We start from the raw sequence: 14,601 nt of genomic DNA on the forward strand, positions 1-14,601 counted from the left end.
TGTATGCCATGGCATTGCAAGTGCACATCCAAGTACTTCTTAAATGTTATGAGGGTTTCTCCCTCTACCACCCTTTCAGGCAGTGAGTTCCAGATTCCCACCACCATCTAGGTGAAAAACTTTTTCCTCACATCCCCTCTAAACCTCCTGCCCCTTACCTTAAATCTATGCCCCCTGGTTATTGATCCCTCCACCAAGCGGAAAAGTTCCTTTCTGTCTACCCTATCTATGCCCCTCATAATTTTATACACCTCAATCATGTGCCCCCTCAATCTCCTCTGCTCCAGGGAAAATAACCCCAGTCTATTCAATCTCTCCTCATAATTAAAACTCTCCAGCCCAGGCAACATCCTGGTAAATCTCCTCTGCACTCTCTCTAGTGCAGTCACATCCTTCCTATAATGCGGATTTCGCATGGGCAGTGATCTAGTGGTGCAGATTGCTTGTCCATTTTAGAACTTGCCCCAGCTTAATGAAACCCTCTAATATTTGTCACCTTCTAGTGTAGGTTCCACCTTCCTTTGCTATTAATACTGATTTGATGACATGTTCTCTGCAGTACATAATCACCTTATAATTTAAACAATATAACAGTAAACAATGTTGTTAATCACATTAAAATTGCAACATAGAAACAGATATTTGCCTAGCCAGTCTGTATTTGTGCTAGTTCTCCAACACAAGCAGGAGTCTTAATCCGTTGTGCTCTCTGTTTCTATATATCTTTATTTCCCTTTCTTTCACTACCCTATCTAACCTATTCTTAAATATTGACATGGTCCCTTGCTTCAATCACCATGTCTGGTAGCAAATGCTACAGTCTCAGTCCCTTGTGTAAAAAATGTTTCTTCTGCTCATTCTGTACTCTTTAATCATTAGAAACTGTCTGTTTCTAATTATCCTGACCAATCTGTTCCATCAAATCACACCTTAACCTTCTCTGTTCTAAAGAAAGCAGCCTCAGGTTTTCAAGTGCTTTTGTATTTGCATTTCTCCACACCAGGCAGTATATTAGAGAATCTGTGTTATATCCTTTCTGTTGCCTCAACATTCTCTTTATAGTGTGGCATTCAGAACAGCACAATACTGTGGTCTTAACAGAGTTTTATATAGAATTAGATTCCCATCTTAACTTTTATATTCCAAGTGGACATTCCATTAGCTTTTTCTATGGCTTTTCTCACTAGCGGTGATGCTTATAATGTCCGCAAACATGATCCTCCAAATCTCTGTTCTTCCATATCACCCAGTTTCCCCCAAGTATAATGCACCATCACACTGTGGATAAAGTCTCTACATGAGCAGGCATAACCTTACACAAGCCCTCTAATGGATGGAAGGGGCTGATACAGAGTTTACAGTTCAGGACTACCTAGCACACATAACAATTCTGCTGTTAACATTAAAGAAAATAGTGCTAAGTACAAACAATTTAGAGCCAGCAATACTATAGGCTATACTTCCCACTTATTTTCTTAAAACTCATTTTTTCAGGATGCTGTTAGATCAGGAATTGCGTGGTAACATGCACATTTTATTTCATACAGTTAGATACCTTTATATTTTCAATCTGCTTTTGATGTTTTTGAAATATTTTAACTGGACAAGACTTTTTCCAGTATGGCTAATCCTAGCTACTTACTGACCAATGCAATGTTGCAGGGCACAATGTCTTTAAATTAAGATGTCACTTTGATTCGGAGGCTGGCGTTGCCAAGAAGGGAGTTTGTCACCTGGTACCTGAATAAACAAGTTCCCCAATGTCCCTTCCACCCTTCATCCACCCACCCCCCCACCCCCACCAATTAGCTCAAACAAATCATCTGAAAAGGATAAAGCAGAAATACTTTTTCTACAGCACCCTCTAATGGCAAAGGCCACATCATTACTCACCTGTGCAATTTCACATATACCTTCATTAAATGCAAAGCTTTCAGAAAGAAAGTTATGAAAACACTAAGAACTAATTAATCTCTGCATATTTTGTAACTTAGTGGAACAAAAAGCATTTGGAAGGATAAACGTAGCATTCCTGCAGCTTTTTGTTCTGCTATCCTTACCATTTACTGCTTGATGATATTGAACAGTTGCACTTCAATATTAATCTGAATAATCCATTTCCTCTGATTTTCCTGAAAGCTACCTTCTTCTGCCATCTTACCCAACTGGAAATTTTCCATAAAGGAGCCATGTGTAGCTGGTTTATTTGAACACTAGAGCATCTCAGCTGAGCCTGACTCTGTTCTATCTTTAGATCTATACTTGTGGACTTCCAGTTAATACCAACTGGCAATACCTCAGTACTGCTTATTAATCGACCAACTTAATAAAACAACAGAGTTCAGTCTTGAGATTGTTCTGGTCAGTGTAGCTAGATTGTACACCACACAATGGAGTTACAAAGTAAAGCATCAAGGGTACTTTAACCTCCACTACATGCTAATTCAATGTATGAAAAATATATGTCTAAAACAACTTGAAGAATCTACTCCAGGTTAAATGTGTCCATATTTTGAAGGTGATACTAAATAATTGCAAACTTAGTGATACAAACATTTTACTTTGGTGGCAGAAACTTGAAAGGAGGACACATTACAATTTGAACAACTCAAATCTACGCATGTGAACTCAGGTACTGCATTAATGTAGCAAAATATAAATTCAAAGTAAGGTAATGCAAAGTGGAGACATATAGAGAAACTGCTCTTCACTCTCTAAAGCTACAGTTGTACTGTATGTCATTTCCATATTGAAGACTTGTTAAAGGTAGATATTTAAGCAAAGGAACTACAACTTATCAGAGCCTGATCTGATGCAAAGAGCATTAAAGCCAGGTAATATGACATACTAGCCAAGAGACTACCCATACAACTTTACATTTGCACCAGCTGTAGAATAACTCCAGTGAGTTTCATCTTATATTAATCCTGTTTACCAACTGCACATTCCACCTCAAATGAAACCAGTGGCTTCATGTAATGACTGTAAAATTAATAACAAGACAGTAAAATTAATAGTGTAAACTTGGTTACATCACTTTCACATGAGGTGACATTTTTATCCCTTCACAAAAACAAAGGATATAATTAGAAACGTTATTGCAAGTTTGCTTGCAAAAGCCATGGAATAGACAATAATATGAGTATATACCCTCAATATTCTTGCAAGTTTATTTTATTAATGGGAGGAACACCCAGTGTAATCCTGCTTCATGTCTGCCTGCAACTGGGCTCACGCACATTTTAGTACTCATGTTACATTCAAATAATTTGGCCCATTTTCAAATTAAATTTGCAACAGAATTGCTGGTATTTGAATATCACGGGCCTACTTTCCATGAATTGGCCAACCACAATTCTATGCAGAAGGGTCGACAGAGCTATAAATCTTTGTTCTCTAAATGAAGCACAATATGTCAACCACATAGATTTATTTTTCACTTCATGGCCAGGAGTTTTAGAATTGTGAGGTTTCCCTTCCTGTTGCCCGAAGAGTCGGCAGCGAATGCATCCCCGCCGATACTGACTGCCCCGCAGCCATTTAACACTTCAACAAGCATTAGTTGACTGGAGATGGGACTTCCACCTCTCATTCGAGAGGAAGTCCTGCCTCAAAGAGCTGCCAGCCAATCTGATTGGCCAACTGCGCTCTAGTCCCAGTTGTGCCAGAAGCTGTAGTGGATGGTACTAGGACTGTAAGAAGTCCCCAGAGTCTAGGTCCCAGGAGTCCAAGACCAGGCAAGCGTGGGGGTCTCAGGTGAGGGAGGGGAGGTGAGGTCTGGGAGTGTGGGCAGGGGCTGGAGTGGGGAAAGAAGCACTCACAGGGGCCAGACCTTGTTTGGGAGGGGGGCACCTGATGTTGAAAGGAGGCTGTTGATGGAGGTGCCTCCCCCCGCCTCCTGCCAGAGGCCTGAGCAGGATCACTTTCAGGGCCTGCCGCCGCCCTTGAACACCTCCTGCCAGCCTGAAAACGGAGGCTGGGTGTGAAACAGTCCTTAAGGGGCCAAATAGGGCCTTAAGGGCTTCAACTGGGGCATGGGCAGACAAGCTATCTAGACCTTGCCTGTCCTACTGTAAAACTGAGGAGAGGTGGGAGCGGGCAGAAGCCTGGTGGAAGCAAACCTGCTGGCGGGGGAGTGTATAATTCTGTCCCAGGTTTCACCACTCCGGATTACTTCTCTTCCCAAGGTCCTTTATTCTGGTTAACATAATAGCATGATGGGTGCATCTGGCCTCCCAGTGCTTCCCCAAATGACTATGCTCATATATGAAGCCATATCGAGCATGTTTGCGCTAGAGGCCAGCATAATGGAGTCAGATCATTGTCCTCCAGACAGGCCTCAATACGTGCTCATGACAATTCATTGGGAGCTACAAGGAAAATAGACAGCGTTTGTTGAGCACCCATCCTTTGTGGTGTAACAAATGGCTGGGTTAAGTGTACACAAAATTACTCGAATGTAAGGGCTTTGGAGTCTCTTAATTGCCTGGATGTTTATCGGTACGGGCACTGAAATAGAGTTGTTGAAATGTTGAGCTTTCTCCTACCCAAAATATAGGCTCAAATGTATATATTGCAAATAAGATAGGTTCAAAGCAAATATTAGTTGCACCACAGAAAGGGAAAGCATAATAAAATTGGCATACTATGCAAGAACCATCTTCTGTGCAGCCCGCGCCACCACCCCTCCCCTGTTGTTAATTAATCATGACCCTTCTAGCCTATGCACAATGTTCCCCATCCCTGACCTCATGATAGGAGGCAGGAGGAACAAAGAACTCGAAAGTGTGTGCAAATAATTTTGTATTTGTGAAACCAATTAACTTGCCATAACATAACATATCAAACATTGCAGTAGGAATTTCCTCTGGTTTCTGTGCATGGCAACATTATACAGTCGGAAAAGAGGGCCCCAAGATACAGTTGCTTATGAGTGTCAATTTGCTGAACATTGGTATTAAGTCAAAATATGTGCAGTTCATAAAAATAATACTATAACAGGTCCACCGACTTATCTGAGTCACACTTTCTAATTTACTGAAGTGCCTTATCTGGAGAACTTGCGCACAGCTTTGTATGATGTCGGTACAGACAGGAATATGGAGCCATCTTTGTCTTCCATTGTCAGGTTCTCTACTGAACCCCAACTCTTTTTACTGCTTCCGTGGCCCTTTGGCAAGAAGAGTCCAGCAAGTTTTCGGTTCCGTCGTTCTCCCCGGGACTGCTGGAATTCTACAACATGAGAAAGGGGATCAGTTACAATAAATGGAGCAGAGACATCAAACTTATTGCTCGACTGTATAGCAGTAATTCAAGGTAAACCACAAATACTAATAACGCAAAAGAGATTGCTCCAAATAGTTGTTTGTATGAAAACACAATCAACTACATAGCATGTATTCTTTTTAAATTGAACATCATATTCAAAGGACATTCCTGCTAACTAAGTCATCTTTTGGTTGGCATCACCCTCTGAAATTCTATTTACTGAGTAATTCAAATTAAATATTTAAATGTCACAGGTGATTTAAAAAAAATTCAAAATTTGAATTATCCAGTAATTAGAATTAAGTGACGGAAAATTAACAGCAATAGACTATGGCCAAAATTTTTCCCTTGATGGGCGGGTGGGCCCCACCGGCTTGGCGGCGGGTAGGCAGCCGAACTCCGCCACCGAAACAGTGCCCGCCGCCATTTTGAGTGGGCGGGCCAATTAAGTTTGGAATAGGCTCCCTTTTATAAATGGACAATGGAACTTGTAAGACAAAGAAAATTAGGTAAAGGGACAGTTTTTAAATTAAACTGCCTAGAAGGTGGTATCGAACTGACTGCAAAAGTTTCATTTGTTTAAAACATTTTAAAACCAAGAACTGAATCAAAAATTGGAGATTTTAGTGAAAGTGTAATTAGTATATTTTAAAAAGAACTTTAGTGTTGCATTGTTACAACCACATTGATTCTTGACAATAGAATACCTCCATTATGGTAATAATTGCTTGTTTCAATGTTGTGGTGTGGGAGATGAAAAAATAGTCAGCCCCAGGCAACTGGAACCTGCCAGGACTTACCAGCAATTTATCTGTTTTGAAGTTCAAGAACTGATGCGATTTACTGTTATTACCTTTTACTATCAGCATTTTTGAGCCAATATTAACACTAGATCAGTCCCAGACAGATTAGCATGTTTTAAAAATATAACTCAATTGTTCCCGAGTCAGCGTTAATTTTAACTGTGAATACTTTTATAATAAGTGTTTATTGTGCGTCTCACTCAAAATAACAAATTTAACAAATGGCACATCATCCTGCTGCAATGTGGGAGACAAGACTCAAATATTGAAATGCTTTGAATGCCCACATTTGTATGAATCAGTAGGGGGTTCCCTCCACAGGCTGATGGAGAGCCTGTTTTTTTTTGGTGAGGAGATGGAGTGTCCCATTTAGTGGCACAGCTGAAAACTAATGGAACTGAGCACACACAAATCAACTGAAGGTTATAAAGTCAGATCACGTCTGCAACAATATGCCACTGGCTATCTGCAATATTATAAAGATACCCACTTTTTAAAAAAGTATTGCAATAACTTGTAATAAACTTTGTCCTAAACCTGTGAAATACTAAACTGAGACATTGCAATCAGTGTATTATGAATGAGGAAAAAAGCAGGAAAAAATAATTTAGCGGCAATTTAAGCTCTTAGAATAACTTACAAATGTGGACTCTTGATAGAAACATGCACTTACATCTGTCAAAATAAAATGTCTGAAGCATTACATACAAGTGTTATCAGCACATTCTGACATTGTCATTCCAGCAAGATTTATGCATACTGGATCATGTTGAGTTACAAAAATGATAGGGTTTATTACTGTTTATTGTTTTAGCTTGCTTTAATAATACATGTCACACTTCAAGCAAAATAAAGCTAGAAGTATACCATTAGAATGCACAGAAAATAATTTGATGAGTCTGCTCAAGTTAACAGCCATCTTAAAAGGAAAGAAAGACTTGCATTTAAATGGCACTTTCATGTGTCCTGAAGTGTTTTACAACCAATGACATGCAATGACTGTTGGAATATATGAAACCTGGCAGCCCTGATCTGCAAAACGAGGTCCCACAAACACCAATGTGATAATGACCAGATAATTTTTTTTTAAAAAAGTGATGTTGGTTAAGGGATAATTATTGTTCAAAACATCAGGGAGAACTCTCTGGTTTAACGACTTATCCTAAAGACAGCACCTCTGACAATGCTGCACTCCTACAGTGTCATCTGAAACTCTGTGCTCCAGTTCCTGGCATGGGTATTGAAGCTACAACATAGGCAAGGGTACTAACTGAGCCACGACTGACATGCAGTCTTAATTAAAAATCTTCCTCACATTGTAAAACACAGTTTCAAAGATAGCCAATCGCACAGAAGTTTATATAGTATTAATAATTAAGAGACACCTTCATGCAAATCCACTTCATATAGAATATGCAGCACAAAAACAGTATATTCTACCCAACTAGTCTATGCTGGCTTTTGTTCCACTAAAGCTGATTCTAATTATAATGCAATACATTTCATAAGTAGTGTGCACATCATGTAGGAACAAGCTGTACTAAGTCGATCGTGAGTGAGCCCATCCAATGACAACCACTATTTTAAATAGTATAGAACAGGTCACAAATAACTCTTGTTTTTTTCTGATGCATCTCCTCTAAAAAGTTATACCCATCCATAATCCTATGGTCACCAACATTTGTTTTCTCTCTTTCTGCAGTCTTAGTGAGAATGTGGCAATGATCAGTAAACCAAGCTGGAAGCTGAAGACTGGACTTTGTTCCATGTTTGATCCTCAGAATTAACTGGCTTCAGCAATAACTTGCTAAAATTTGCCACAGGGTTAGGGAAGGGAACCTTGGTCAGGGTTCCCTCTCCTGATCACGATCCAATAATTCCTGCTGGATGTGTGTGTTAACACCAGTTGAAGAACAGTTTGAGCTCAGGTGTGACTATTTCGATATTTCAATGATTCTAAATGTACTTGTGACAGACACAAAAACTGAAATAACACACAATCCATATAGCCATTCACAATTACAACAGTGTGCTGAAGCAGCACAAACTATCATACTTTAAACACAAGACATGCACCCATAATGAAGATGTCTGTATTCCTGCTGTACTGCATGCTGTAGAAATTGAATACGTGTCAAAGTCCAATTTTCTCCTCTCCTCTTCTGAAGCTGTGCTTTACCTTTGCTAAGGTAATTTTGCATGCATGTTGTCTGCCTTAGCTAAATAATCATTCTTCAAGAATGCTTGGTTCAGCTATTCAATGCTTTATTTAGCTCAGCCACTGGGGAAAAGACTGAAGGTTTTAATTAAAATAAATTACACTTATTGTAGGCATTATAAACTCACAAATATTGCACAGTCTTAATCTGTCGTACTTGTGAGTTACAGTGGCATTTGTGGTGGCTTATTTATCATAAACCACTGGTGTGTGGAAATCAACATAATGTGCATATATAACAAATGTATCATTTGCAAAATTCAAGGGTGAATAGTTGATTGTTGCCAGCACTTGAAACCCAAAAACACTTTTCTTCATCTGTATCACAGAAGTTTTGGATATTTAAAGAAACTAGTGGGACTGGATTGACCTTCACAAAATGCATTGTAAAACATTTCATTTCTCAGATGACTTGTCTGATTATCTGAATACAGTCGTCACTGCCAATACACTGTGCACTAAATTGTGAAGATGAATCAGACAACCAGAAAACAAATCATAAGATTCAGCCATCAACAACATCAGTGGTATAAAAAAAACTTACGTGAAGAAACATTTGAGCAATCAGTTGAGTCATCATTCTCTTTCAGATAGTGGGATGCAAACCGTCCACTATAGTCTCTCACATTTGTTTTTGCACCTGTTTAAAATGTTTAAAAAGTGTTATTTTACATGGCTGTTTACAAAATCTCTTGCAAAAGCAACACTGATAGGTGGGTAAGTATAGCATTAAAACATTTCAACCACATGCTTTGGTGTTAATGATGCAGACAACACTATACATGTTAACTGGCAATAATTCTTGTTCTAGTGAAGCAAGGAACTATTAAAACTAGAATATATCAACTAGAATATATTAGACTATTGAGTAATACTTTAGTAACATTGCTTAAAATAATTTGAAACCATTTCATAATAAAAAAAGGTTTTCACAGCACTATAAACAGAAAAGAACTGTAGGAGATGCTCATCTGGTTATTAGGGTAACTATAAAAACTCTGCCTTACATGGGCGGAATCCACACCTGACTCGTAACTGCACCGATTGTATCTCAGTTCAAAGTAGAAAATAGAGCATTAGATCCATCTCTGCACCTCTTCATGTCCTTCTATAGTACACAATCCCCCAAGTCTCAGACTGAATTCTAACTGGAGCTGTGGTGCCCTTTACGCACAAATAACTAGTTATTTTAGTTGTCAGTGGGCCAGAGGCATGAACACAAAATGGCTTCAAATTCTAAAATGTGACAAGGTATGTCAAAGCACAAGAGTCACATTGGTTCAGTAGGGAGTTTGGTGGAGGGAAAACGTGCTCTTCTAAAGATCAAGGTAATTAGAAGGGATATCCTGCCTTCTGATGGGCCAAAACCATACCTGACCCAGGAGTACTTGAGGCTGTCTCTGGGTTCAAAGAAGAGACACCAGTAGCACCATCCTTTAGTTTGATGAGGACAGATGTGCAAGAAAAAGAAAGCAACAATGGAAGGAGATTGATAAGGAGGATAAAATTGAACAATAAGAAAAGCGAACAAAAATAAATTAAACATTTTTCTGCAATTATCAGGATATTTCAACAGATGCCAAACTACGTACTTATGCTTTAATAATGGAGATACAGTGCAAAGGGGCACATTAGAGAATACTGAGCAACTCAAAATGAATTACAACATACTAACCCAATCATGGAATTCAGAAGATTTGAAATTAAAATTTAACTGGCTTATGCTTGTAATATGAACACCAAGATTAGATTACCATCTTAAAATTGACCAAAATGTACAAGATGATAAAATCTACCAATATGCTGAAATGTAAATAAGATCGTTCCAGAAATAGAAATCTGAGTCGCAGACAATGAAAGCAACAATAAACACAGCACAGTATATTGGAAACACACTTGACATGAATGCAGAATACATCTACCGTCATTTGATATTGCTGGAATATTTCTGCAGAATAAGTTTGTAATTGACTGAAGATGAATGCCTAGGAATAACATACAGGCCTGGAATTTTCTGCATTGCACTTAGGCAGAAATAATACAAAAATTTAGTTTTCTACACCAATCTTGCTGACAGGAACACTGGTCCAAATTTCCTGAGAATTATATTAGCAAACGAGCATAAACAGTTGGAAAAAGCAGACAGCATATGTCTCTATCTTATTGATGTTATGGAAATTAAAATTTGAAGCCATCAAACAATCATTTATGAATATTAAGCACAGCATGATTAAGAAAATGCAACTATGGAAGCTTTTGTTATTTTAGTATAACAGAAATAGAAAAAGTAGTGCAGACCTCAGTTTGGAGAGAAAATAAATCGATAAAAAATGTCAGAAGTAGTGACTTTGGGTCCTGTGCACTTTAAATTTTTAGTCTTAATTTATATCCCATTCAGGACAGTAAACTCTCATTTACTGGTCTTATGCATAGCAGAGGTGGGCGGAAAACTATATTAATGAACTAAGTGGAGTTTCATTTGGGAAGGGCACATAGTGAGGTTTTGGAGTAAAACTGACATAAAACAATTACACCATTATTTTACGGGACAAACAAAACAGCATAACTTAGCCCTGAAATTGTACTTATGCCAAAACGTTTTTGGAAATTTCTGTCCTTATCAGTACCAGGAAGAGATAGAATACAGTAACACACTCAAGGGTTCAGGTGAAGTCAAACTGAAATTGTAAGATCATTTGTAACCCAGGAGAATGTACTCAGCTATTTCTCCAACCTGTTTCAGTTCAAACAATACATATACAATATATAGACATGTACATAACATCATGTTTACACAGAAGTGATAAATTCAGCTTCTGGTTTATTATCAGTAAAATTCCTACCACATTTTATGCAAAACTCTACTACCAGAACAGAAAACTGGGCCAGTGACAAAGGGCATAAACTCAAAACCTGAATAGGAAACTTTAAAAATGGAAGTGGCCATGCTGACCAGAATGGTCAAGGAACCCAACCTGATGTGTCCTAATTTTCTCCACTCCTCTTGTGACTCTTCATTGGAGTGTATTGACATGACTAGTCACCCTCCAATAGTCACTCTCCTAACCGAACCTAGTCGAGTCCAATCCTAATGTCTCTAACCACAGCTGATCGAGATTTTCTGACTCAATCTGGAGTTAACTGATATCAGTCTGGTTGATGATTGGGACTGCTACAATTGACTCCAGTGCTTCTAGTGTAGGAAGGGGAAAACTGGTCACAGATTCAACTGTTAATTACATCCAAAGGTCCTGTGTGTATGTTGAAGTTAGATGAGTATAAAAATCAGGCTCCAATTATTTAATGCCTCCCACATCAAACATCCCATCAACCCTTGGTACTAAAGCTTACAAGTGAATAATGGCTAAACAGTTGCTGCACTGGAGGATGACCAAAATTCATGGAACGGTACTCCAGCAAGGAGTCAACACCTTGGAGGTAAGGATAGAATCTTGAGGAAACCCACAGGTCACAATTTGAATACGAAAATCCTATGGCATATATATGATGTAAAACAACAAATAGCTGGGAATGTTAGAGCAATTTTCAGGTATTAAAAGATGATGTCACCTTTACAATGGCATTATAACTGATTGAATTATAGTTTCAGACCCTTCTAGGAAGTCCATTATTTAAAGTTCATACATTAGGAAAATGGTCCTGTATGACTTGGGTGACTGGAAAATGTCCAAGTAACAAAGACAATATGTTTTCTGAATACTACAAGACACAAATTCTCAATATTTGATCAATTAAGTTTTGTATTATTCGCAGTATGTTACATATTATCCATAGTTTTAATGGAATAGGTTTCCATACTTCAGAATTCTAGTCTAAGGGGTTAAAGTTCACACGTCTGCATTTTTGAATGTTTACCAGCAATGAATAAAACAATAAAATATTACGGCAATAGACATAATTCAGCAGGAATCTCACCATAATTATGAATTAAAAGGTCCATGATGTCTACATGGGAATGGAGGGCTGCTATATGCAGTGGTGTGTAACCCTGGGAAAACAATAATAATCATTCTTATTTCAAGTGTATTTGCTCAAACTTGGTCAGCCAAAGTAACACAAAGATGTTTTGTTGGAATAAATGGAAAACCTTTTATTCAACTGTTAAGTAGATGACAGATATTTTCACTAAATGCCATTTGTCATAGTATGGAAAAAAAACCATCAGCATGGCAGTCAATGTACTGAAGGCATCATGATTACTTCAACAATATTGCTAATTGTAAAATAACATAAATCGTTAGAAACTAGTTTTCTTTCCCCCTTATACAGTAGCCACACTCAAACTTCAGATAGATCACAATTTCTAAAATTAAATCCCTCTTTCAAACATATTAAAACCTTGCTTCATGAGGGGGACCTTGTGAGATACCCTCATTATGTTAGACATTTTGGATAGGTATAGACAGCTTTATAAAACCTTCTAGTACACACTTGCAGAATATTTCAACAAAATTTAACAAAGTGGTTCATGAGCATGTTCATTTACAGTTATATTACTTTAAAAGCTGATATGCTATCCACCCAGGCAATTGTTTAAAAGTGTTGCCTTTGTCGTTGGGTAGGATTGAATTTCGCTATTGCAGTGCAAGTTGTGAAGCTGAAGGGGCACCATCTTTATGATTGTATCTGACAATCCTTTTTTTCATTTATTTACAATCCCAACATGCAGTGATGCATGGTGTCAAAATGCAACATGTTAAAAACATGGACACTTTGCCTCTTATTTCTCCCTCACTGGGGGAAAAAAATCTAGTTTTTTTTGTGCAAATTATATTTACCAACAAAAATTGATTTGGTTGAACATTAACCAAGAACTACAAGGGGTAAAAAAAATGTACATTCAAACATTGCAGCAGTCCTATCCCTAAACATCAGTCTATGATATAAAGCACTTTATGTGATTGGAAAATTGGAATTAGATTGGAAAATAGTTATTAGTACACATAATGCTTTTAATAGTAACTCAGTGATTGCAAAAAGCAAAGTAATGTCATAACTTAGCAGTCAATGTAAAATAAAAAATTAAAGGACATGCAATACTCACTCCCTGTAACAGAAGCAGAAGGCAAGACAATCACCAAAAGCAGGGAAGAAAGAAGAATAATTTTAATTAAATAAAGTTCTCTTTCACGATATAATTTACAACAGTTAACATTTTTGAGACAGCTTTTTCCAGTCTGAGTCATTCCCCATACTGAAGGCAGTCTCTTCAATGGAATTCCTAGTCAAACCCTTTCAATGCGCAATACACAGTAATATCAAGCTGTTGGGAGTTGGAGGTGTGTGAAGGAGAAATGGGTAAATATACTTCAATCTGACATACTAGTTGGTGAAATGGCAATAAGAGGGCACCAATTTAAGATAATCGTAAAAAAAGTTAGAAAAAATCTTGAGAGTGTGATTACATTGTGGAACTTTGCCATAAAACATATTGAAGTAGAATCCACTAATTATTTTAACAACGAATTAGGAAGTTACTGAGGAGGGGTATTAAAATTGTTGGCAGTGAGCAGGAGGTTGGAATTAGACTAGGTGGAGCAAAGTACAGGCACAGACTTTTTAGGTCAAAGGTGTGTTTCTATGCTGTAATATTATGTGATTCTAAAGTATAAACCCATCTAGGCAGCACTGTTCAACAAATGTTGATCACTACTAATCTCTCTACACAACATATTTTGCTGCCCAGTAACATGGAATGGATTACCAATCAGTAAGCCTGCAGTGATTATCATCATGACTAATCCTTCCTTGTGGACCAATACTGTATATTTTTCCTTATATTAAAATTGAAATTGTAACAAATTTTAATGAGATAATTTTTCTCTTTACAAGTAGATGATCACCTTTGACCAAAGAAAGGATAAGGTAGGGGGAATCTGGCTGTCAAAAAATGATCTCCACAGCACTGTCAAGGACACAAGAAATAGAAGCAGGAGTAGACGATCATGGCTGATCTTGGGCTTCAACCCTACTTTCCCACCCACTCCCCATTTCCCTTGATTCACTGAGACACCAAAGATTTGTCTATCTCAGCCTTAAAAGTATTCAATTATAGAACATCCACAACCCTCTGGTGTAGAGAATTCCAAAGATTCACAACCCTTTGAATGAAGTAATTTCTCCTCATCTCAGTCTAAACGATTGGCCCCTTGTCCTGATTCCCCGACCAATGGAAACAATCTCTCAGCATCTACCCTATCAAGCCCCTTCAGAATCTTGAATGTTTCAATGAGATTGTCTCATTCTTCTAAATTCCAGAGAATACAGGCCCAATTTACTCAGCCTCTCATC

General features: G+C 37.9%; 1 protein-coding gene across 4 annotated transcripts in view; it reads right to left on the bottom strand.

Moving 5' to 3' along the window:
* Window positions 1-922: 922 nt before the first annotated feature.
* Window positions 923-14,601, bottom strand: part of LOC144688618 (ankyrin repeat domain-containing protein SOWAHA) — a 142,405-nt gene continuing 128,726 nt past the window's right edge. For 3 of the 4 annotated variants that reach the window (XM_078555401.1, XM_078555400.1, XM_078555399.1), the window contains 3 exons: window positions 12,226-12,298; window positions 8,834-8,929; window positions 923-5,232 (listed from right to left, as the gene is read on the bottom strand). In XM_078555401.1, coding sequence (XP_078411527.1) covers window positions 5,048-5,232; window positions 8,834-8,929; window positions 12,226-12,298 — 354 coding nt within the window. In that variant the 3' untranslated portion in view covers window positions 923-5,047. Of the gene's footprint in view, window positions 5,233-8,833; window positions 8,930-9,662; window positions 9,724-12,225; window positions 12,299-14,601 lie in introns of all 4 variants that reach the window. The other variant, XR_013578447.1, reaches the window with a different exon arrangement.

Source organism: Cetorhinus maximus, chromosome 13 (genome assembly GCF_964194155.1).
Source record: "Cetorhinus maximus chromosome 13, sCetMax3.hap1.1, whole genome shotgun sequence".
NCBI classification, from domain to species: Eukaryota; Metazoa; Chordata; class Chondrichthyes; order Lamniformes; family Cetorhinidae; genus Cetorhinus; species Cetorhinus maximus.